We start from the raw sequence: 24,527 nt of genomic DNA, 5'->3' as shown, positions 1-24,527 counted from the left end.
CTACCAGATATGAAAATAACATGTTTAACATCAACATATTTTTCTTATATAGTCTCAAAGAATGAAACTGTGTTTACCATCTCAAAATATGCAACTAGTAAAAATAACACACTACAATCATCCCAGGATAGCTAATTCCGGATTATAGTTATTCCACGATCTTTTCCCAACCCAAACATGAGATGAATTCATCCCAAGAAGCGAAGAGCTCAAGGTCAGGCAAGGCAAGAGGCTAAGGTTCAATTCTCAAGCGGATACAGAAAACACTAGGTCATTCTTCTCAATGTCCTAGCCTTGGTGGACAGAGTTATGGTGTCTCGTGCAATTAATCTAGGTATACAAAAGCTGATCTGAACACCAAGATCATAACAAAAAATAACTTGCAAGGTCGGAAGGGAAATCATATTTTTCGTTAAGTTTGGATTCAAAACTCAAATTTCCGTCTCTGATAACAAGTGGAACTTCACATTCTCACTCAACATTTAGTAGCTGATAAACACAAATATTTTTTCAATATTCAAACACAACCTCTCTATCTTCACGAGGTGGAGGTAAATATCTAAACATATTATTAATGTTGTAAAAAGAGAAAAAAGAACACAATTCAGTTATGTTTCCAAGCTGAACAGAAACAACCCAGAGTTGTTTTACAATGAGCTATGCTAATCCAAAGTAAAAGTTGTCAAATTCCGCGGGGCAACAACAGTTGCTGAGTTATTTTAAGTAGTTTCTCCAACCATATCATATAAATCAGACCAAACCAATTACAGATGTCACGTAAAGTTAGTAAAAACTATACATGTACGTCCGTCCTCTTATTGGTTCTGCTCAAGAAGAAAATGAGCCGGCTCACATTTTGCTGCATGACCAAATTTAGATGTGTTGTACTTTCTATGTACCCCTGTTAGTTTCCCTGTTGCTGCATTTTTGTGGAACCCCACGATCAATCTCGAGCACTCCCTAAAATAAGCACGAAAAAAGAGGGTTCAGTTTGAGAAAGAATTTAGTTACAATCATCACAGAACGTGGAAATGTATGTAAAGTTCACTCACAGAAGTTGATCTTCTGAGTATTTTGTATGCAACTCACACGTCGTGCTCCATTGTTTAACACTGTAAAGTGTGCACTGAGCTGTATAGATTGCAGCAGCAGCGATAAAGGATGGTGGGAATTTAAGCATTTCGTATTCCACAAGGCAAAGCTCGATCAAGAAGAATGAAAGTAGCTCAAGCTGTTGTAAAAGGAGTATACCACAAAGTTAGGAGAACGTAACAATCAAGAATATCAAAAATTCCCAAGACTCTGTCACTACTAACCTTTCGATCTGATTGAGCAGCCTTAAGAAATCTCCTCATAAAAACATAAGGTGTTGGAACGGACATATTAAACTGGAGTGTGTTGAGCATCAATTTTTCCTGCGGGGAAATATTACATGATATCTTTTAGTAATAGTTGAGAAAATGCAGTAATAAGAGTTGACATTCGATAGAAATATCATTGTTAGCTACCAGTTCAAGAACCTCCTTCCTTTCGTATGCTTTATCCGAAATGAACACCAAATCATCCACCACAGGGAGAGTAACCTCCTCATACTTACACGCGAGTAGCGTGGCAACCAGTCCAACAAGCTGTAGCTTCTTTCTCACAACAGATTGCTTCTCCAAAAATCTATCTATCAAGCTAACAGTTAGGAATAACGTCTCTTCCCTTAGATCGAACTTGTGATGTACCTATTCATTTACGAATAGCAATCAATATGACAATCAAGTAACCAAATATTTCGCGGTCTCCTTTATACACTTCAATTGGGAGTAAAAGTTTAAGTACCTCAATGAGCCAGTCTATTAGTATAGATCTCATCCTCTCGTTAACGTCAAACTGTTGTGCCATATAATCTGGCGATATCCGGCTGCTGACCTGAATATAGTGATCATTATTTAGTCAAATGTGAATAAGAATGACATTCTTTTTCATCTAGAACCAAATTTAAACTCATAAACATTAAAAAACTACTTTGATCAAACATGTGCATCAACAACCACATTCTTTTTCATCAGGAACTATTTGAATAATATGACAGAACCATTCAGAATACTTAGATCAATCATATTGTTTAGTTTGAACAAAAACTACTATTATCCAGTGATCTATCAAACCTTGACCTCTCACAAGTCTATAAATAATTGTGCAAGGCCATTAGGACTAACATGTACTGTTTATCACCTGAATTCACTATCGTGCGAACATTCAACAACTACCATGTGAAACACAGCTCTAATCATTTCAAATAAATTCAAACATCATTTGAAATGGACCTAAAGCAATTTTCTAGTCACTTTAAACTCCCCCTAGAAGCTTATCTTACGACAATGGTATTGTTTCTTTACCCTATTTGCACAATATAATCTTTCGAAGAAAGGGAAATCATTTTGAACCTCTTCAGATATTGTAGATATGCCCGACTATATATCAAATTCACGTTGGTAAAGCTGTAAAAGTCTCTTTAAGGTACTAAAAGTGTTGGTCAGCTGGACTTACTTCCATTTTTGAGTAGTAAGCATACAGATCTTCCACATAGTCAACAGCTGCAAGCGGATTCTTTGCATCATCACTGTCAATATCTATCGCGGTCTCCTCGAATATATCCTCCATCTCAATCTCCTGAGAAAATTTATGACCATTAGCTATCTAAAATTCCCAAAATACTTGCCAAAAGGATCAAATTCAACTCTTACCATTTGAGTCTTGTTATCATGTGACACTGTCTCAGTTTGTTCCAAAGACATAGGAACAGGCTGGTCTTTTGCTGCTTCATATTCATCAACATCTATTATAGGTACATCCTCCCATACACTAAAACTTTCAGCTGCTAACTTTGGTTTCTTGGTTTCCTGTTAGACATCATTGTACTACCGGTTAACAAGGGACGGGAGGTCGAGAAATTCATTAGTTAAGTACACATGTAAAACTTTCTCTTGATTAGTAGCATTTAAAGACATCGTTCTAAAATCTAGAACTCATAAATTGAAATCCTGGCTACGCCCACGCAAGTTAAACCATTATATAAAACCACAATGATATCTCAATAATTCAAGAATGCAATTTCATTATACATAAATTAAAATCCTGGCTACACCTACACGACTTATAACACTATATAAACTACAATGAAACCTCAGTATTTGAAGAATCCATGAAATACATAACAAGATCCTTATACACTCTACCCTAACCAAACCCCATTTGTGGGAACACTAGGCTTATGAATAGTACCTCAGTATAATGCTGCTGGGAGCTAGCAATTTGTGCAGCAAATTTCCTTCATTTTGAAAAATTTACATGTCAGATTGATTACAAGAATATGGTCCTCAAATAAATGGAATGAAAAATACTGATTTTGACTATTTATTATCTAACCTTGTTATTGGTCTATGAGCTGGAATAGGAGGATTCTTGTTACAGATCCCATTAGTTCTGTTAGATGAAGAAAATCACCCAAATCAGCTCAACATTAACAAAAAAAAAATGAATACCCCTAAAATATATATATGAAAAAATCTAAAGAGATTGAAGCTGGGAACTTACTCAGATATTCCTCTCTTGTTAACAACACAAGGATATTGATTAACTCCAACAAAATTCTGATTAATCACACCCAATGCTCTTCGATTGTTCCTCGTCTCCACTCCAAACTTTCTGTTTCCCATTTCTGAAAAAAAGAAACAAACTTTCAAAAAACCCCATCTTCCAAAAACTAACAAACAACACTCTTAGCTGATTTTAACCTCATAAAACCCAAAAATTGGTGAAATTTTCCACAAAAAAAAAAAGAATCTTTAAGCTATAGTGGATTTGTCATAATAGGATTATTCACATTAGAAACACCCTTTATTTTTTCACTTTTTCTTGATTATTTCTTCAAGAATCAATCACCCCACCAAAGATCAAGAATCAAAAATGATTAAAAAAAACAATCTTGGGATTTTTTTTACAACCCAGAAAACTGATTTTCAAAAACTAATTAACACAAAATCTTAGCTGATTTTAATCTCTTTAAACCCCAAAAAATGAGGACAAATTAAACAAAGATTGAATCTTTAAACTACATTTACCTTGACCATTTGTGGGTTTAGTCATAATAGGATTGTTCTCATTAGAAACACCCATTTTCTCAATTATTTCTTCAAGAATCAACCACCCCACCAAAAATCAAGAATCAAAAAACCCAATGTTGGGTTTTTTTATCTTCAAAAAACTGTAGAGATGGGGACTGAGAGAAAAAGGCAATGAGGGGGGATTTGTCAGTAGGAATACAGAAAGGGGGGGATTTTATTTTCAAATGAAACGGCTAGTTGGATCAGAGCGTCAAAAAAAAGGCACAACGGTCACCTTGGTTGGCATGTGGAGGAGACGTTGCTTTCAAAATTAGGAAACCTTTTTTTTATTAACTTTAATTGAATGATTGGAGTTTCGCTCTTTATTTGTATCAGGTGTTTATATCAAATTAATTTAATTTAGGATATAGTAGTTTTTTAGCTTGATGAGGAAATAATATTAGATAGGAGGTTGTAGATGAGACAGAGCATCGGCGGTTTATTGTCAGTTTTTTTAGTAGTTGTGATATTGCTCGTGTAGTTTCTTGTCTTGATTCGATTTGTGTTAATATTTGCTGATTTCTTGTACATTGATTATCTTATTTAATTTGTTATAGTTTATGTTATGTTAGTACATGTTGTTTTTTGTTATAAGTTGTTATTTTTGTACTCTCGTAACTTTTTTTTATGCTGGACTAGTTGAGTCAAGGATTTATCGGAAACAAACTCTATGTCGTTGAGGTAGAAGTAAGGTTTGTGTATAATCTATCATCTCTGAATATCATTTTGTTTGATTACGCTGAATATGTTATTGTTTCATAGCTTTATTTTATTGGCGTCGAGGATGAAGGCCTTCTGGTAGATAAACAACATGCATAAGCAAATTGATTGAAGGGGACCTACGTTTCTACTCCTTTACAATTAGTTGAGTGATTTAATAGAGTAAAAGTACATATTAATTTATCACAATTAATTATATTTTTTTATTTCTTGTTCTTGGTACGAACGATTAAAACATGTAAATTCATTAGATTGTTTTTGGCTTCTTCTTTTTTTATAGTCGAAAATCTATTGCAAACAATTTCTACCTTTGAAGTTGAAACACGGTTGGTATATTAATTTTTGTACAATTATTGAATATGCTATTTAAAGTGAAAGTATTCTTTCATTTCTTGTTCTTTACTTGAACAATATAAGTGTACATATTAATTTATTTACATCAAATATTCATATTAGTTTAATTTAATAAAGTAAAAAAAAATATGCGTTAAATAATCATAATTAAGTGATTAAAAGATGTCTATATGCGAAAACATATCATTTATTTAATATAATATTCGTATAACTAAAGTTTTTTCCAAATATAACAAATAATTAATTTTCTTTTTATATCAAACTCAACACCAATTAAATAGAGTTTAAATGAATTAAAATAGGATGAGTTTATTATTTGTATTTAAGTTCCAACTACTATTAATAAATCTTTTTTCTTCAAATATATACGTTACTTTCAAATTAGGGAAATAGAGTTAAATTTTTTTATTATTTTTTTACATATATTTTAATTGATTCATTCAATATATAGATAGATGATTGGCACTTTTATTTTAAGGAGACCCATAATAAATATAGAGGTCATAATCAATATTTTCATCGAAATTTGAACTTATATACATATTTTTAAATTTTAACAGTTATATATATCGATAATGCAAAATTAATAGTATTAAAGTTAGTTGTTATATTTAAAATAAATTAATTTTACACTAATTTATAAAAGAAAATGGACATTATCAAGTTATATTAATCGCCTCAAAATCTGATATGATAATTTAAAAAATAAATAGTATTAACTAAATTTTTGCAATTGGAAGTGATTTTGAATTTAAATTACTCCCTAATATGTACATTCCTACATCTTTTTTATTTAAAAAATGATATAATTAATGGATGTAGCAGGCTATGAGGCATGTTTTGGTCATTTTTTTAATTTTTATAAAAATAATAATAGCTCTTTTTTGCTGGCACTTGTCAGACATTAAAGTTTTTTTTTTTAATGTAAAAGATTATTCTAGAGAGAATTTGGATCCATGGTTTGAACAACACAACCTTTAGGAAATTCAAATATTATGAAAGATAAAAAGTAATCGTGACGTGTGAGTTAGATGCACGTTAATTTGTGATTCAAAATAAATTATAAATGTTTATGTAGTTATATATCATTTTACGAAGGTAAAGTTAAATTTTTACTTTTGATGTTTTAATTTATGTAATATTTTTCGTTTTTCGAGAGTTAAACAGTCTAAATTTAAACAAAAATTTGTGTATGAGATCTTTAAATTTTTTTGAAATGAAATTTATACATTTATAAACTAAGTAAAAAGTACTCTAAGTCATGAGAATTGATAACTTGAAATGTTTAAAAGATCAATGAAAAATTTACCGTTAAAGATAAACTTGTTTGAACCTCGAAATCTAAAAAGTGCAACATAGAATAAGACGGGGCGAGTGCTAAATATATGAATGTGTAATTTTTTTTTAAACTAACTAAAGAAAAATAAGTCATATAAATTAGGACAGAGAGAGTATTTAAGTTGGGACTCGGGATAGGACCGGGGGTGCGAGCCTATACTCCCAAGGTTTTCGAACTTATGCACCAATGTATGTTGGGCCAAAATATCAAAATTTTCTTCAATCAGTACGCCTCAGTCCCAAATAAATTCGGCTCAAATCCTAAATAAGTTGAAATGTCCAAAACTTCTTTGACATGATAAATAAAGAAATAATCAATTGTGGGATATTTCATATTGCTATGAATTAACACACAAAATACTGAAATATGAAGAGGAACTATTCTGAATGATTACAATTAAAGTTACTAACCATATGATAAATTATTTCAATGTCAAAAAAATGGCAAACACAACTAATTAACTCTGTCTATATTGCCATGTACCTGGATTTAGGTTCTACTTATATAAAATGGACCAATAAAGATTCAGATTTTACTCTTTGCTACTTGTAAGAACATCTAATTTACAACAAAACAGTAGGGCAATTCACCTAAAAAGAGTTGAAAGTGTTTGTTTGCTAACCGTTCGTTTGCCCTTCTCAGCTGAAGCAAATTTCTTCCCCCGAGAATTATGATTTTCACCATCTAACTTCTCGTTTACTTCATCAATACTATGTTCTTGTTGCAAGGACTCATACTTACCTGTGACTTTGTGATCCTTAGTAGCCACATTATTCATCAAAAGATTCAAAGGGTTAATGACAGTCTTTTGAAACTTCTCGTCGTTCTTGTTCTCCTTTCCTGTTGCATCGCGACAGTGTTGTAGATATTTCACCTCTTCCAGCAGCATCCTTATTTCATCCTTCGGCAACTGAGCATCCTCACCCTTAGTGACAGTATCCCTCACTCTATCCAGTTCCTGACTCAGAAAATCTGTATCATCAATCAAATCTTGCTTCTTGCCAGCCATCTCCTCGTAGTGCTCAGCAGCAACAATCTTCTGCTTCTTGGTTACTGCCTCCACCAAATCACTACATCCCTCGTGATTTAACCTTTTCTTCTCAAAAATGTTGTGTTGGAGTTGATAATTTTCATTAAGCAAGTTATCATCATCATCATCTGACACAAACTCCGGCTTCATTAGCTCCAAATTTTCAAGGAAATTCCTGTGGGAAGCATCTTCCTTCTGTTGACCATCAACTCCAAGCAGGATATGTTTTCCCTCTTTGATCATTTTAACATCCTGGGTGACTCTAGGAACTATGGTATCAAGGATAACTTTGCCAAGAAGAAACCTTGTCTCACACATATTTCCTTTCCCAAGAGAAATGTAATCTATCCTGTAAACGTCCTTCCTAGTTTTGAGAGATGTAACATCTTTCACTAGAATGTCAAACATTAGCTCGACAGTCCTGCCCATTTTGTTTGATACAAAGACCTGCAGATCAGACATCTCCATAACAGTCAAGAAAAACTCGTTAAAATAATAATAAGAGCAATTACCATTCTGATAGCCCATCACACACTTCTCAAGTAGGAGGACATGATAATTGAAGTCCACTAGATCTGCTTCTCCTTTTCTCCCTATTTTATTTTACAACAACAGACCCAGTGTAATCCCACTAGTGGGGTATGGGGAGGGTAGTGTGTACACAGACGTTACCCCTACAAGGTGGAGAGGTTGTTTCCGATAGACCCTTAGCTCAAGTAAAAGCATTACAAAGCAGTTCGAAGAAAGAAAATAATGGGGGTGAAGAAGTCAAGACAAAATGCTAAATAAAGCATGAAAAGCATACTAAAAAGGAAATAGTCACTACCACAAAATAATACGATTGTCGGAGTGCAAGAAACAGTAAATAGTAGAAGAAATGTAATCATAAGAAACTCCTAGAGTGTAATAGTATGAACGACGAAGCGAGACAACTCTCAACTACCTAACTAACCTTGCTAATCTAATCCGTGTCCTCCATTTTATCTTCAAATCAAGTAAAAAATCATGACTAATGCACGACTAGTATTTACTTTGTGGATAAGCTGAGCTGCTTTGTCAATGGATCTATTGAGGCTGTTTATGATGGAGAAGAGGAGAGGGAGGGTGTTGCATTTATTCCCAAGTCCCAAATTTCCACAAAAGGTAGATGAAAGATACTATGTTGTTTATGAAATAAATAAACACCTTTACATTAGGTTCAGAGATACTGGTCCATTTTGTTGCAGGAAACCTGAATCACTAACTTCATAAGTCACAAAATTTACATAGAAACAGGGTTTAAAAACTCCTTGCGAGTATACTGAGCTAGATTCTAGGTTAGGAAACTGTCGATGCATGCCTTTTAATAGTATCTAAGAATGTATTAATCCTTTTCCGTCCATGGAATGCACTGGAAAAAGGTTTAGAAAGATCTATGTCTTGTTGTATGAAGGAATTAAGTAACTCATAGCAAGTATTACTAAATGTTTGACCTTTCCATAATCACAGATTAAGAAACAGAATTGACGAAGACATAATAAGTCAACCATATTCAAGCCATCCCCTCATTCCTTGCTTATAAGGGGAAACCAACAGGGAACATTGATTCACAAATACAGGCACTCTTAGGAAGAAGTGGAACATTCTCCTCTTTTCTCAATTTGTATGACAAGGTTGTTATTTGCGAGGCAATTGGACCAACACTAATCAAAAGTTAATGAACTCATTTATCAACAGAAAATTCTAGATAGGATAATCAATCAGACATTTTCCCATATTATTTTTGGAAATGATTAATGCAGCTTCCACTTTCAGATGAATAGGAGTAGAAAACTAGAATTTTGACAGCAATTGGACCAACACTCTCATCGAAAGTTAATTAATGCAGCTTCTGCTTTCAGATAGGAATAGAAAATTAGTCTATTTAACACTTGGGTAAACAGCATGAACTAAATTTGGATCTTCCACAAAAGTCGATCATTACTCTGAAGATCCATACGGGTGAAAAAATAACTGTATAGTGTACCCCAACAAAGTGAAAAAACAAGACAGATAAACTGTGTTGGTGTAAACAACAGTTACATGTAAAAGTCAAAGTGTGTTTACCCACCAAACCAGAGCATGGGGCTCCTGGGAACTTGGACATTGCTTCCAGGAGGCTGTCCCTGTCAGCTAAAATGTTTATAGATTTTTGGACTTGCACTGCCAGCTGTGCAACTTTTTTTGCAAGTTCATCTTCTGAAATGGAGCCATGAGAATCAGAGAGTTCTGGTCCATAAACAGCTGCATCTTCAGAATGCTTTTCTGCAAATTTAACAGCTTCCTTCCAATTTGCATGATACAATACAGAAGCAAAAGTCAGGATGACAAACACATGTTGGGGGTGTGTGATCAATGCCATATGAAACGCCAAGAGTGCAACCCTGTCATGCAAAGGAAAATTTTGTCAATTATCCCAATTCCCAGCCGTAACAAGGAGTTCTCTCAATATTAGAACAGGTCAATTCATCTTTAGTCTACTGTTGAATTCATGATAGCAAAGTGGTCTAAGTCAGTAGAATCCACTATTGTGACAGTAGGCAGGTAGACTATGAGCTGCAATGTTGAAAACATGACACCAAAGGTTTCATATGCTGAATGCAATGGATCAGCACAACTGAACTATGGAATATGCCAGAGTAACTGTGTTATACAATGAAAGCATCACATAAAAAAAAATCTTTGAATGTCTAAATTGGCCCTAATTTGCAATTTAGAAAACAAAAAATGAAGGAAGCTATGTAGAAGTATTATCTGAGATGCACTAAGAGATTCTGGTAGTGATGATGCTAACTTGGGCTTCTGAAGTCAGGAAGGCAATAAATGCTTCCAATATCAGTGTCCAGAAATTAAACTTTAAAATGATAAGACACAGGAAGAAGCTTGTTTACTGTTCTTATTGTTGCATGTTGTCCTGACTATGAGAATTATGTAGTTGATGAAGGCTTGATGCCTTTACTTCAACGCTTAACACTGAAATTATATGCCTATTCCTTCTTAAAGGGAGAAGAAGTGCAAGCTCCCAAAAACCCATAGGAACTATATTTGACGTTGCCTTATCATATAAATAACAAATGCATTCATTCACTAGTCATGTGAAAGCCTAAAACAGAACATCTTAAACCAGAAACAACTCACACCACGAAGTGTGAGAGAAGGGTCATAGAAGGTGTCCACAGGACAACAATATATCATTGATTAGGAATGAACACTTGTTTAGTTCAGAGCATAAAAAGATTGGGAATGAGCACTTCTTTGGTTCAAAGCATACAAGATAATCAAAAGAGACGACTGCAAGGTCCACGCTTAGCTTAATAACAGCAGGATTTCAGCTAGTCAATCTCAGGAATTCTTCCTATCCAAGTCAGCATTTGACACCAAGCAAAGCATAATAGCTCTGTTATACAGTTGCAAGGTACTATGATAGAAGAGATGATAAGAAATAAGATCTTCCAATTAGACAAGTCCAGAACCACAGAGAAACTTATATATCAAATTACAGCTCTAAAAGCAGCAGTAGATACAATAATATCCAAAAATGAAGATTATCTCTATCAGGGAGAAAGTGTCAGCAAGAACAGATGGTATGGAAAGCAAAAGCCTCATGGAGATCAAGAATCCAATAATCAACATGTCTGCACCAGAGCTCAGAATAAAAGCGAAAGGAACTCGACTCATATGATAAAGCTACAGCAGTGTCATGTCACAGGCACAATATTGTATGTCATGACTACTTGGAAGGGTGAGAAAACAATCAGTTGCCAAAATGAGCCAGAAAACCTCAACAAAAATTCATGTCATTAAACCAAATGCTTTATTTGAAAAAAGAATTAATATAAACTCACCACACACTATCATGCGAAGGTTGACCACAGGAGACCAATTGATCCAAGCTGGAAAATAATTTCTGAAGAAAGCCGTGACTGATAAATTATATGCTTAAAACAGCAAGTGAAAGAACCAGCAAAATATTACTTTAGAAAATGAATATGCCGACATGCGCATGCAACATACACAGGAAAAGCTAATTAAGGACTTCTAAAAAATTTCAGAGTTAAAAAAATGAGACGAAGCAATAAAGAACATACCATCAGCATCACAGAACTTTTACCCGACTGTTTACTAGCCTGTTGAGTAAGGTATGTCCCCTGAAAATGATGTACATGCACATCAAGCTATTTCCACAATTCTTAAAAGGTCTACCATTTTGTCAGCAAGCCAAAATTAGATGCAGGTCATGCAGCAATATGGACATACATGAAATGGCAACACAATCTCAAGGATATTGTATCTCTGAAGTAAAGAAAGAGAAGGCTCAGCAGCCCCATATGACATCATATAGTTCAATTCCATCATTATTCTAGACTGCAAGCACAATAAACAGAGAAATATCAGTGAAAATGGAGCATATGATGTAGAGAACTCCCTTACGAGGAGAGGAACGTTTAGGGCTTCAGGGATGTTCAACAGTGAGAAGAAGGGACAAATAACAAAGAGAAAGGCAGCCATTGGGGGAAAAGAGGAAGTGAATGATTAAGCCAGATAAATGACTTAACCAGAAATCATTGTTTATACCTTGGACAAGCTCATGATGGCTGACGAGAGTTCATGCATAGCATCTTCTATCTCCTTTGTAAAGGATAAGTTAAGACGGGCAGCCAATCTCAAGCCACGCAAGATTCTTGCTGAGACAAAAAAAATCCAAGATTAGTTCCATCATATTAACAATTAGGGTTAAATTCATGTAGCCCCCATCTATCCTTGAATTCAGCATTGCCATCCCCGTTCTACTTTTACTTACTCTTTAAGCGTTCTAACTCTACGTTGTGCCAAATTGATTGGCAGCAAAACACCGAAAATTCTTTTGTTCTTTGCTAACAAAGAGAATGTCCCTAAATCTTAAAACCTCATCTTACCCCATGTTTACACCTTGTGTGTTAGGGTTTACCCTTCCACCATATTTTATTTTCTACCATAACTAGAATTACCTTTCTTGGTGGAAGAGGTTTCCTTGTTGGAAAAGATCAGTGCCATATTTAGGTTATTCCTTTCTTGAGGAAAAGTTTAGACCTCTATAAATCAACCACCAAATGATCTTCTGTGGCACTCTATCATATGCTTTCTCTAAGTCAATAGATAATACCATGCAGATTTTTCTTCCTTTCGCGGTAGCCATCAATCTACTTAGCAGGAATATAGCCTACGTTCTAGATCTACATGGCATATTCGAAATTGAGTTTCTTTCATTCTTGCCGTGTTCTTAAGTTTTTGCTCTATCCCTCTTTCCCAGAGTTTCTAAATGTTTTCATAAATTTTCTAATCCTAATATAGTAGTGTTGCAAACAATAATAGACATAACACAGTCTCATGGGAACTTAAAACTACGCCAAAGGAGGGCAACAACTTTTTGGAGGAGGGGGAGCTAAGAGAGAAGTGAACAGCTAAAGGATTAAGAGTAGCTGAAATAAGAACATTTACCCATGAGAATCTGACGATCCATCATGAAAGTTTGAAGTAGTTAAAAAATTAAAGATCTATAATGTTAAGCGTACTAAATAACTGTTTAGTGGTGCTATAAGCAAAATGAGTGATGGATGAAAGGGGTCCAATGAATTTAATCCAATAAAATAGTAATGCTTCCAACCCAAATTAAGTTTTAACTTTGTATAGTCATTACAGAAAAAGGTTGATCATTGTATGTTTTGATTTGTAATGAATAGTAAAATAAGCAAATACAAAAATAAAGTATATATTCCTTTCGGAATGGAAGAAGTATGATATTAAGTCCCAATTCATGACAAACTTTTGAATAATTGCACCTACCACTATCTTCTCCAAATGACAAGTGAGCAGGCACCAAAGTCCGTAGCTGAATTCATATCAAAATAAACCTTTTCAAATTCCAACACATCAAAGTAATTGGTTTGCGTTACATACTTGAAGATAAATTTTTAATAAAGTACATATGTGAAGATAATAATCTCACCTTTAACGATCTTAGGTCCTGCATTGCATTGGCATAATCATAGATTCTATTCGCGAACGGGTTGAAAAATAAGCTGTTTCCATGATTTAGGAAAATAAATAATGAGTTAAATAGCACCCAAAAACTCAATAATTTAGGCATCTATCAGTCACCAGTACAACTAAAACTAATCATACATGTAACCTACATACGGATACCAGGCAATACAATTCATTCTAAACTTGTGGAGGATTCTCCATTGACAGATACTGATAAAGACATCAGTTTAATGTTCATTTATAAAATATTTGTTACCTTCTTCAGAACAAAAACAGGAATCAGTTTAACGTCTAACACGGAGAATATCAATATGTAGTACATAATTACATTTAGCAAGCAATTGCTTAGTTTAGCTTCCCAAAATGTTATACTCTAGAACAGCTGTTTATTCATATCTCACCAGCATGCCATGGTAACAACTGTGCTGTGTTATAACATTAACCAAGTTCATTGCAATAAAATGGGGTTTAATATCTTCAGTTTTTTGCCTTTTTACCAAAATGCTAAGAATAAGGACAGGATCAAGTGAACTAAATAAAGCACCTAGAACATCACCCACAACTTGTAGAGGAAACACTACAATTGAATAAGAAATCCACAGAAGTCCACGGAACTAAAAGTTATAACCTTTGTTATGCCTTCTTTCCCCATGAGAAATCCACAGAACATTTTTAGCTCCACCCCCTTTAAGAAAATACAAAACAAAAGGTACCTGTTAATAGTGAAGTCTCTGTGCATGGAATTGTTCCAGAGAATGAAATCTTTCTCAGGACATCCCTTAGGAATTTCAGGAACTAAGGGTGCCTCTTCCTTTTCAGCATGTTTTGCCACAGTATCAAAACTTGATACCTGCAGTAATTGGAATGTGAAGTACTTCAGTAGCTGTGATTGTAACAATCTACTTTTTTGAGATTGATCTCTAATTTGTCTCTTCACTTAAACAAAAGGAGATCTTCCTGTGGTCTGAATACCAAATCAGAATGTTCTTCCTGCTTCTGTGGTGATCAAAATGGTAAAAAAAAAAAATCAATGTGACTTGCAACTCAAGCACTTCTCACTTCACCAAACATTAGTTGAATTCTTTTTGAAATTCTTATTTAAGTTAAAATACATTTGTTGGTACAGCATAATGTGTACAATGTGAAATTGTTTGTGCCCATACCCAACCATAGATGCATAAAAAAGGTAGCCCAATTAGTATCCCAAAAGAGTTGTGACAACCTCAACTATAGAACCTTTGACATGCACTCTACATATTGGAAATATTCGCCCAACTATTTCACAACGACGAAATTGCTTTTTTATCTGCAAAAGATATGATAGCATAAATGTTAGACCCGAACTACAAGTAACTGAAACCTAAAGTAGTTGTCTCATAACTAGGTGATGATTTTGAATGCATCAAGAACCTGTCGAAGTCTTGCATTTGTGATTATATCGAAATCTTTTGGTATTCTATTGAGAATTAGATCTCTGACACATCCACCAACCAGGTATGCTTCAAACCCTGTATATTGAGGTTTTGGTCAAAGGATAATCAATTTAAAAAGAAAGGCATATATATGATCTTAAAAAAAAACAGGAGACTTGCAAATAGAGTGGTATGGGATAAGGGTGGAAAACTTAGGGTTTTAATATCCAAACAAATTATTAGGTTACGTTAAAGTATGTCAAGATTCACAACATGCCTGGACATAAGGAACTTGAGTCGAAGAATATTCAACTAATTGGTTGACATCTCTCTACCACTAGTACTTCATTCCATTACATGCATCAAGGGTAATAGAAAATATCCCAGATTACGTATTTTCAGTGCTCATGTAAACGAAATTGTAGGATACTCTAGGGGATATTCTCAAATATTCTACATTTTCAGAAGGTTCTAGAATATTCCTACTTTATTGTTAGTACTTACCCTTATTGTGCAAACATGGCCTAAGTTGGCTTCTCTCCGGTTTAACACACTTCGATTGTATTGATTCAACTCTGAGTACCACAACAAAAATCCAGTTTACCAATCAAATGCACTTGATCTTCGAAGAGGCAGTCACCTTTTTGATGTGGGGGTGAGGGGTAGGGGGTGGGGAGTGGAGGAAAAGAATTGGTTTTGCCTCGCTCGAGACAGGTACAATTTAAAACAAAAAACAGTTTCAACATTTGAAAGTAAATTGATAAGTTTGAGGTCCCATAGTTATGTAACACATACTCGGGTAGCCAGACCAGAATGATCGAACACAACAAAAAAGTTATCACCTTCACCATGCAGAATCTTCAGAACAACCTGGGGAGATGGTGGTATCATTGATCTACTAATCCCAAAGTTCCTAGAGTCCAGCTTCCTCCATTTTGAGAAGTCGATTTGACCTGAATCACAACCATCACATATCATAATTCAACTCCTTACTCCACAAATAACATTGCCATTCAATCACATGTTTGCACCACTGCCTCTCCTACCTAATGTTTGCAGATCATCTATCGTAACCAATGAAAACAGACTAGCCGAAAAGAAAGTCAGTCTTTATTTTTTCTCTTAGGTCAATAATTTGTTCAATTTTGAGCCGAGGGTCTATCAAGAACAACCTCTCTACCTCGCAAAAACGGTAGGGGTAATGTATATGTATGTATTCTCCCCATACCTCACTTGTGGGATCACACCGGGCATGTTGTCGCTGTTGGTCAATAATTTTCTCAGCAGATTAATGCACAACTTAAGCAAACAAGAAATTAATAGAGAAAAACATAGACTCAATAATCACTATGCTTAATCCAAAATTAACTGGATAAATCCTTTGAATCCACATTCTACTCTTATTCAGTTTTTTGAATACTCATCTTTTAATTCAAGGTAAATGGGGAGATGGACGATGATCTCACATATCATATGTGATGGGTGAAATGGAGGCTGACCTTGATTAACGCTGTATTGGATGCAATGCCTACCTACATGATGTCTCTGTTTCCTGTTCTTGCCAGTGTTATAAAAAGGTTGGACTCCTTGAGAAGGAACTTCTTTTGGGAAGGGAACAACGAGAAAAATAAAATACATCTTTTCAATTGGAAGTCTTGTCAAACCAGCAAGAAGGAAAGAGGTGCTGGAATTAAGAATCTAAAGATCCAGAATCAGAGTTTAATGATGAAGTGGTTATGGAACTTCAACTCAGACGATCAGCCATTATGGAAGAAAATAATCATGGAAAAATATGGTCTGGATGGAAGATGGACTACCAAAGTAACCAATAGTCCTTATGGAGTTCGTCTCTGGAAATCCATAAGGAACTTGTGGCCCAAATTGCTAGCAAAAACCATGTTCAGCATTGGTAATGGAAGGAAAGTTGATCTACGGAATGGTAAATGAATTGAACAAGGTCCCCTAAAGCAACTCTATCCAGACATATACTCCCTCAATCAACAACAAAACTCAACAATTGAAATGGTTTGGGGTGAACACGGTTGGAATTTGAGTTTCAGAAGAGCTTTAAAAGATCGGGAAATTGACAGACTAGCAAGATTCTTCGAAACTTTAGAACAGTTCAAAGATACATCAACTGAAGTAGATTGCTTGATATGGTTAAGGAATAAAGAAAACAAGTTTACAGTGAAAGCAACATACAAGTACTCTCAACCTCAAACAATCAGAGTGGAACCTGGCCTAATAATCTGGAGGGTTAAGATCCCTCACAAAGTTGCATGCTTCTCTTGGTTGCTAGCCAGAGAAGTTGTACTCACCCAAGATACGCTCACGAGGAGAGGTTTCATTCTTTGCTCAAGGTGTTTTCTCTGTGGTAAGGAATTTGAGACAATCTCTCATCTCTTTCTTCACTGCAGCTGGACTGACCAGTTGTGGAAGATTTTCATTAACTTGATGGGCATTAGCTGGACTATGCCCGAAAGAGTATCTGATGTATTGAGATGTTGGAATAGTGATATCAATCCCTCCAATAAGAAAGAGAGATGGAAAATTGTCCCAGCTTGTATTTGGTGGACTGTGTGGGGAGAAAGAAACAAAGTTTATTTTGAAGACAAAGCCATTAGTATACAGAAACTAAAGTTGAAATGTTTAGGGCTTTTCTTTTTTTGGTGTAAACATAGCTTAATGGAGGAGTTCGAATCAGCTAACGATGTACTCGACTTCTTACGAGAAGATCAAGGAGTAGGAGCTTATTTTTTTGCTCATCTGGATGTAAATATGGGGGACTACACACCCTTTGTGTAGTTTGTTATTAATACACAAAAATGTTACCGTTCAAAAAGATATATATATTCAGCAATTCTACTCAATAAAAAATACATTGAATTCCCTCAACATCTGATTGTGTAACTTGGTACCAGAGCCTACTATGGAATCATCAACTTTAGATTCCACCTCACAACAACCACCTTAACCACTCCATGTCTTTTTGCTACTTTACTCCATGCGCAACTTTCTTTTTACATAAAACTCAAACCAACAAACTACCTGACTTGGAAAACTCAACTTGTTCCTATCATCAAATGTTACAATCTATTCAATCGTATCAATGGTACATCAGCACCTCCTTCCACCATCATCAATACCAAATTAATCAATCATAAGCAAAATCTAATTATCTAAAGTGGTTGCAAGAATACCAACTCCTACAAGTTGGAACTTATCATCTTTAATAGAGGAAATTCTTCCTTATGTGACTGGTTTAGATACTGCCTTTGAAGCTTAGACCGCTCTCTCGAACGCATTTGGCATCAGCAACAACGCTAAAAGAGTCCAATTACACATCACCTAGCAAAACATGACTCTTGGTGACAAACACTGGCTTAATCTTTTCTCGAAGCTAAAGCTCTCGTTGACGAGCTTGCTGCGGCTGGCACACCTGTCTCCTGATGAACTCTACGGGATTAAAGTTAATATCATGGTCAGCTAAGAAGCAACCAACAGTTGCTCGATCATAATCAAGGCTGAGTATTGATCGGTCACCAATACTGCAGCAAAAGTAATTTGGCTTCATCCTCTTCTTCAAGAGCTTAAACAGACAACCCATAATTCCACAATCATCTGGAGCTTCATATCTACCAGTTAATCCGTGTTTTAAGGCTCGAACGAAGCATGAGAAGTTGATTTCACTTTGTCAGAGAACAAGTCAAGGTTGGTCATATATCAGTGCAGTTTACATCCTCTATCAATCAATTAGCAAATACACTTGCTAACCCTTTGTCCGCCAGCCGGTTTCAATTCATCAGAGGCAAGCTAAGAATCTTGGAAACACCTTCTTAGCTTGAGGGGGATATTAGAGATAAAGTTCAATCTCTATAAGTTAGGATAGTGATCTCAACTAGTCCGTATAAATAAGCTTTGTGAGATACTTTTTAGGATAATATGGCTAAGTGTTGTAAGCTATATTATCTCCCTATTCTTCTGTAGTTTGTTGTAAACAATATCCTATATATTCAGCTTACTAGATAGAAAACACATTGAATTCTCTCAATATCTGATCATCTAACGCCAAGGAAGTATTGGTGGAAGGTGATTTAGCCAAGATATGGCGCACCTTGAGCTTACCAAGAACATAAGCTTAGATAGGTAGGTGTAGAGGGCGTGGATTAGAAGAGGGTTAGTTGGTAATTGAGCATTCTCTTGCTTTCCTGCGAGATAGGTTTGGTGGTCATACATGTACCTACTTTCTTGCTAGCAGTATTACCAATATTCTCTTAGTTTACGTTCTTCGGTTTCAGTTATCACATGTGCTTGTTTGTGCTTTCATTTCGCATTATTTGGTTGCTGTTACCGTTCTTTCATCCGTATGTTCTATTTCACATTATTTCGTTGTTGTTACTGCTTTCATTTCTATATTCCTCCTTCTCATACTGCTTTGAAATGTTTTATTTTAAGACGAGCATATATCAGAAATAACATCTCCATCTTTACAAGGTAGGAGTAACGTGTATGTTCACTCTACCCTCTCATGATCCCACTTGTTGTTACAATCTTTTACCCTAACAATCAACCTACCACAACCATCCATCATCCTTTATATATCCAAGCTTACACGCTTTACCCATCAAATAGGCAAAGTTACAACAGAACAACATAACTTCTAAAAACCAAAACCGCACAAAAAGCAGAAAGCTTCAAAATGTATTAAGCTTATATTTACCTGCTTCTACCACTGACTCGTTACCAGAATCAGTAGAAACCTGAGACTCTCGATCACATTCAGCAAAAGTGTGTTTAAATTTCTGAAACAACACAATTTTAGCAAATGTTTACAAACTGTTCGACAATATGCCTGAAAGAAGAAAAAATGAACATCATACAATAGAACTAGTTTACACAGCACGGCACCTGCAAGTAGTATACAAGGGCTTTGAGTTTGAAGCGCGAGAGTAAGACATTTTCTCTTGTGAAGTTTGATATCGCAGCCATGAAACTTGAGAACTCTACTGTTCTGTATAACAGCAACTGGAGAAGACGGGTCATTTAAGAAGTGAGACCAAAAACAATAGTAATCATTGCTTATAGTTAAAAAAAAAAATGAAACGCAATTCGAACTAAACTAAAAAAAAGTTAATATTTGATTTGATTCGGTTATATTTCGTTTTAAAATTTTGAATACCCATATTATTTAGTTTGGTTTTGATTTTATTAAAACAATAACTGTAAAAATAATCAAATGGAACAATAAATTAGATATATAAATTTTATATTATTGATAAATATTTTGTTAAATTTCAAGTAATTCAAGTTTTTAACTTTACATTTTTCTCAAGGCTAACGCTTAAATTTTAGCCTAATTACAATCTTAAGTCCAATTTCAGTAGAATTTAGTACCTATCAGAACTTTCATATTTTCTCTTAATTTAATAATTTTATTTGTGTAATGATAACTCTAAATATGGCTTAATTGATTAATTGAATCAATAATAGTTTTTATGTAGATTATTCATGTTTTTTTTAATCAAAATACGTATGTCCTCAAAAAATTATTATTTCAAACTGATAAAACAAAAAAGTTGAACCATGCCAATAACCAAACCGATAGTTATTTTTTTTATTATGTTTAATTTGATTTTAAAAATTTTTAAAAACAACTAGATTGGTTTGGTTTTGGTTTTAACCAATAACCGATTCTACGAACACCCCTAGTAATCATTCCATTTTTCCTTTAATAGGTTCTTAAAATATTTTAAGTCATAAAATGCTTTCAAAACTGTCTTTTCTGTTTTTAAACGAATCAGCTCTTAGGATAAAGTTTGAAATCGTAATTTAGAAATTGAAATCTTAAAAATTTAATTGTATCATATAAATTGAAATAAAAAAACTATTTTATATTTTTATATTGTCTCAATCAATATACATATACCAAAATTAAGATGGATAGGAAAATATAGGAAAGTAAAAAATGAAAACCTCTCGATTCAAATATTTATAAATGCTCTCCTAAATGTTGATCACTACTCATAAAATGAAAATTTACATTATTATTTTGACAAATATAATATTGTAATATACATGTATATTTTTTTGGATGTTTTATATAATTAATAGATACAAATTTACACGTTTTAATAAACAATTTTATTTGATGGGACGATATGCATTTACTTTTAAAAACATGTTAATGTATAAAAATATAAAATTTATTTTATCTTGTTAGAGTCAACAAAAATGATAAAATCCTTTCATATATGTATATATATTTAAAAAAATAAAAATATGAATCAAGAATCAAGATCAAGTTTACAATACATATACAACTTTTTTAATATCTAAAAAAATTTATCTTATAAGTAAAAGATATTTGATATATCTATGAGCTATATCTATGAGCCAATGTTTCACTAAGTCTTAGTTCAAAATATGTAAATGAATTTTTATGTGTGTTTTAAAAAACAAATTATTTTTCTCCACAATTTTGACAAATATCTCATCATTATTATAAATATATACATGAACTTGATATGTCTGCAATGACCCACGATTCTATCGCAACGAAAAATTAATTAAATTATCATTACTTTGTATTATCTTTAATAGATCTCTTCGTTTTAAGAAAAATGTTTAATTCATAATTCCGCTATTAGAAAATGATTAAAATATTATGAAAAATGACAAAAATAAGATTAAGTTATGATAAGAAATAATTTTTGTACTTTTCATTAACTTTTACATATGATTGAACGGCATACATTCACTTTCATAAAATACGTTGTCAACAGATAAGACGAAATTTATTATATCTCGTAAAAATTAGCGGGCTAATAAAAGTCTCACATGTATGATTGTAATACTTGACAAAGTTTTCTCTCTGTTTGATCATGAATAATTCTCATTTTTTTCTTTAGAATTTTATGTCTTACCATTTTTTAAACTAAAAATTTATTTTCACAATTTTTACTTCGAATTAATCACTAAATTGACAAATATTTTTGATTTATATTCATATCCAAACACAATTTCAATTTTCAAATAGAGAAAAGACATAAAGAGACCATCGAAGTTGTCTCATATTTGCATAAAAACACCTAAACTTTTGAAGTGTCCCATCACCCCACTAAACAACTATATATCGTTGTAAATTAACCATTTTTACCCATTAACTCATCTGGGTTGTTTACACGCACGTTAGGCGCGCCATGAGCCATTTTTTCTTTTTATTTACCAGTTTAAAACAGCCACATGTCATTTTCTTTCTTTAATATTAATTGTTTAATCAATTTTTGTATCTTCCCCAATTTAAACTCAAAAATAGCCTTTGGTAGCCCTAAAATTTTGATTTCCATGGCAAGAACAATATTGGTTCTCTCTTTTTGACGACTTCATCATCTTCCTCAAGAAAATAAGGTAGGAATTCGTCTTTTCTCTTTTAATTTCCAGTATAAACGTTAATTTGAAGTTTTTTTATGGTTGAATTTCTTCTCTGTGGTTAGTTTTTGATTGAAAATGTCAAATGCATTGTTTAATCGTATTTGTAACAATGGCAACTGTAGGAGGTCGATTCTAATACTTCTACACTATAATAATCCATAAAATCAGAATAATCGAAAAAAGTGAAGATTTTAGAACCCTAACATGTTAGACCTTCAATCTCCAAGAATCTTCACAAATACACATCAACAACGATCAACAATGATCAATAACGAGATTGTCAACAACAACACTGTGTATTTCGTTTGATTTTTTAGGAAAAAGTTGAGAAATGAAATGAAAAGGAGTTCACAAATTTTCTTCAAAAAAAAAGGTCGGGTCGGGTTACCTAGAGAGTGAGCAACACGCGCATTACATAGATGACGGAATGAGTAAAAATGGTAAAATTACAACGATATATAGTTGTTTAGTGGTGTTATAGGACACTTTAAAAGTTTAGATGTCTTTATGCAAATATGAGACAACTTCGATGGTGTCTTTATGTCTTTTCTCTTTTAAATATTATTTTTAGCTCATACATAATAAAAAAAAATCAAATTTTACAAGGGAAATTTTTCAAAAATGTCAATATTTTAGCATTTAAGAGGGCTCATTAGCAACACTTTCAATATTTAGTAAAAATGTCAAATTTTAATTTGTTGTGTATCTTATTTATGTTTTTATTATTTATTTTTTTAAAGAATATAATTATTTAATAACAAAAGAGAGAGAATATTTCAAAAAACGGTAAGGATCTTAATTTTCTCATCAGTTACATTTTCAAATAAAATTTAAATTTTATTCTTCTTTTTTTTTGGTCCAGAATTTTGACCTTTTTAAAATTATATTCATTCCACAATATATTCTATTTATATTTATTATAATTTTTTATTGGTTTGTATTCATTTAAATAGGTATGCCGAATTTATCTATATAGTCATTTAAGAAATATATTTGTATTTTCATTTATTTTTTTCCTATATAGTTATTTTTTTCTTCAAAAACCTTGTATGTATTCATTTCAATATGTATTTTATTTGTATTTCTATTTATTCTAGTTTTTATTTAGAATTTTGTATAATAATATATAAAATACAAAAAATTAATATGATGAAAAAGTGAATGAAATATAAAATTGAAAAGAAATAATTGAATATTTGGTGTACTCATTCTTAAATAAAATACATAACTAGTTGAAATATCTTTAGAATAAATACAAATTAGAAAAAATGTCAACTTCTGAAACAAAACAACATAATTTTTGAATGAATACAACTATTAATTGTAAAAATACATACTGACTAAGACAGTATCAAAATTCAATATATAGTTCCAAATTTATGAATACGAAAAACAATAAAACTATGAAATACAAAAATAAATACTAACTGTGGTACATTGACATAACTATCACAAAAAAACAGAATACAAAATGAATTTAATATATGAAATACGATTCCAAATCTATGGATACAAAACACAATAAAACAATGAAATACAAAAATACATACTGACTAAAACAACAACAAAATTCAATATACACTTCCAAATCTATGAATACAAAAAACATCAAAACTATGAAATATATACAATCAAACTCATATAATGTGTTACATTGACATAATAACACACACACAAAAAAAAAATAGAACATAAAATACAATAAATATATGAAATACAAAAATAAATACTAACTATAACATAATAAAAATTCCATATACACTTCCAAACGCATTGCAACATGAATTTTTTTGAATCTTAAAAATTACTAAACAAATTAAACTAAACATGCAAGACACAGAACATGCAAAAAAAACATCTTCTCCAACAAATTCGTCTTCTTCAACTTCATGGTTATGAATTTGTGTGGGATTTCGCACATCGACGGATCCAAGCATTTTTTCCGGTCGTATATTCTCCTTAGATTTAGAAGCGGAACCTACATTGTTGTTTAATTCTTGATGAAAAAAAATTAAATGATGAAAAATCAGAAGAACTTTGATTAT

At 33.0% G+C, this 24,527-nt stretch overlaps 2 protein-coding genes across 3 annotated transcripts; both read right to left on the bottom strand.

The window, feature by feature from the left end:
- Window positions 1-481: 481 nt before the first annotated feature.
- Window positions 482-4,364, bottom strand: LOC101265619 (G2/mitotic-specific cyclin-2-like). Its single transcript, XM_010319381.4, has 11 exons — window positions 4,113-4,364; window positions 3,586-3,709; window positions 3,418-3,474; window positions 3,274-3,319; window positions 2,736-2,891; window positions 2,539-2,661; window positions 1,828-1,917; window positions 1,509-1,730; window positions 1,317-1,415; window positions 1,053-1,231; window positions 482-960 (listed from the first exon to the last, which is right to left on the bottom strand). The coding sequence occupies exons 1-11, from the start codon at window positions 4,165-4,167 to the stop codon at window positions 816-818; spliced, it is 1,296 nt and encodes a 431-aa protein (XP_010317683.1). The 5' UTR covers window positions 4,168-4,364; the 3' UTR covers window positions 482-815.
- A 2,505-nt stretch (window positions 4,365-6,869) lies between these two features.
- On the bottom strand, window positions 6,870-20,233 carry LOC101265314 (uncharacterized). 2 transcript variants are annotated; one of them, XM_004234467.5, is made up of 14 exons: window positions 19,960-20,233; window positions 19,772-19,853; window positions 15,894-16,004; window positions 15,050-15,147; window positions 14,862-14,945; window positions 14,353-14,489; window positions 13,602-13,674; window positions 13,439-13,484; window positions 12,191-12,300; window positions 11,873-11,980; window positions 11,704-11,763; window positions 11,461-11,522; window positions 9,687-9,999; window positions 6,870-8,044 (listed from the first exon to the last, which is right to left on the bottom strand). In XM_004234467.5, exons 1-14 carry the CDS (start codon window positions 20,092-20,094, stop codon window positions 7,154-7,156), a joined length of 2,310 nt encoding a protein of 769 aa, XP_004234515.1. In that variant the 5' UTR covers window positions 20,095-20,233; the 3' UTR covers window positions 6,870-7,153. The 2 variants fall into 2 exon arrangements, with proteins under 2 accessions (XP_004234515.1, XP_010317682.1); XM_010319380.4 differs by lacking the exon at window positions 15,894-16,004 and having other exon boundaries at window positions 19,960-20,175.
- Window positions 20,234-24,527: the final 4,294 nt, after the last annotated feature.

This window comes from Solanum lycopersicum, chromosome 3, assembly GCF_036512215.1.
Source record: "Solanum lycopersicum chromosome 3, SLM_r2.1".
NCBI classification, from domain to species: domain Eukaryota; kingdom Viridiplantae; phylum Streptophyta; class Magnoliopsida; order Solanales; family Solanaceae; genus Solanum; species Solanum lycopersicum.
This window is presented reverse-complemented; position numbering and strand designations above follow the sequence as displayed.

Bases quoted from the DNA above. Each gene is read 5' to 3' on its own strand.
- LOC101265619 (XM_010319381.4), bottom strand. From the start codon at position 4,167: ATGGGTGTTTCTAATGAGAACAATCCTATTATGACTAAACCCACAAAT. The intron at 1,731-1,827 runs GTACTTAAACTT...GTAAATGAATAG, and splicing joins TAATAGACTGGCTCATTGAG to GTACATCACAAGTTCGATCT. The intron at 1,232-1,316 runs GTTAGTAGTGAC...CTTTTACAACAG, and splicing joins CTGCTCAATCAGATCGAAAG to CTTGAGCTACTTTCATTCTT.
- LOC101265314 (XM_004234467.5), bottom strand. From the start codon at position 20,094: ATGACCCGTCTTCTCCAGTTGCTGTTATACAGAACAGTAGAGTTCTCA. The intron at 11,764-11,872 runs GTATGTCCATAT...CATCATTTTCAG, and splicing joins AGATTGTGTTGCCATTTCAT to GGGACATACCTTACTCAACA. The intron at 8,045-9,686 runs GTGGGTAAACAC...TCTGATCTGCAG, and splicing joins GAGCCCCATGCTCTGGTTTG to GTCTTTGTATCAAACAAAAT.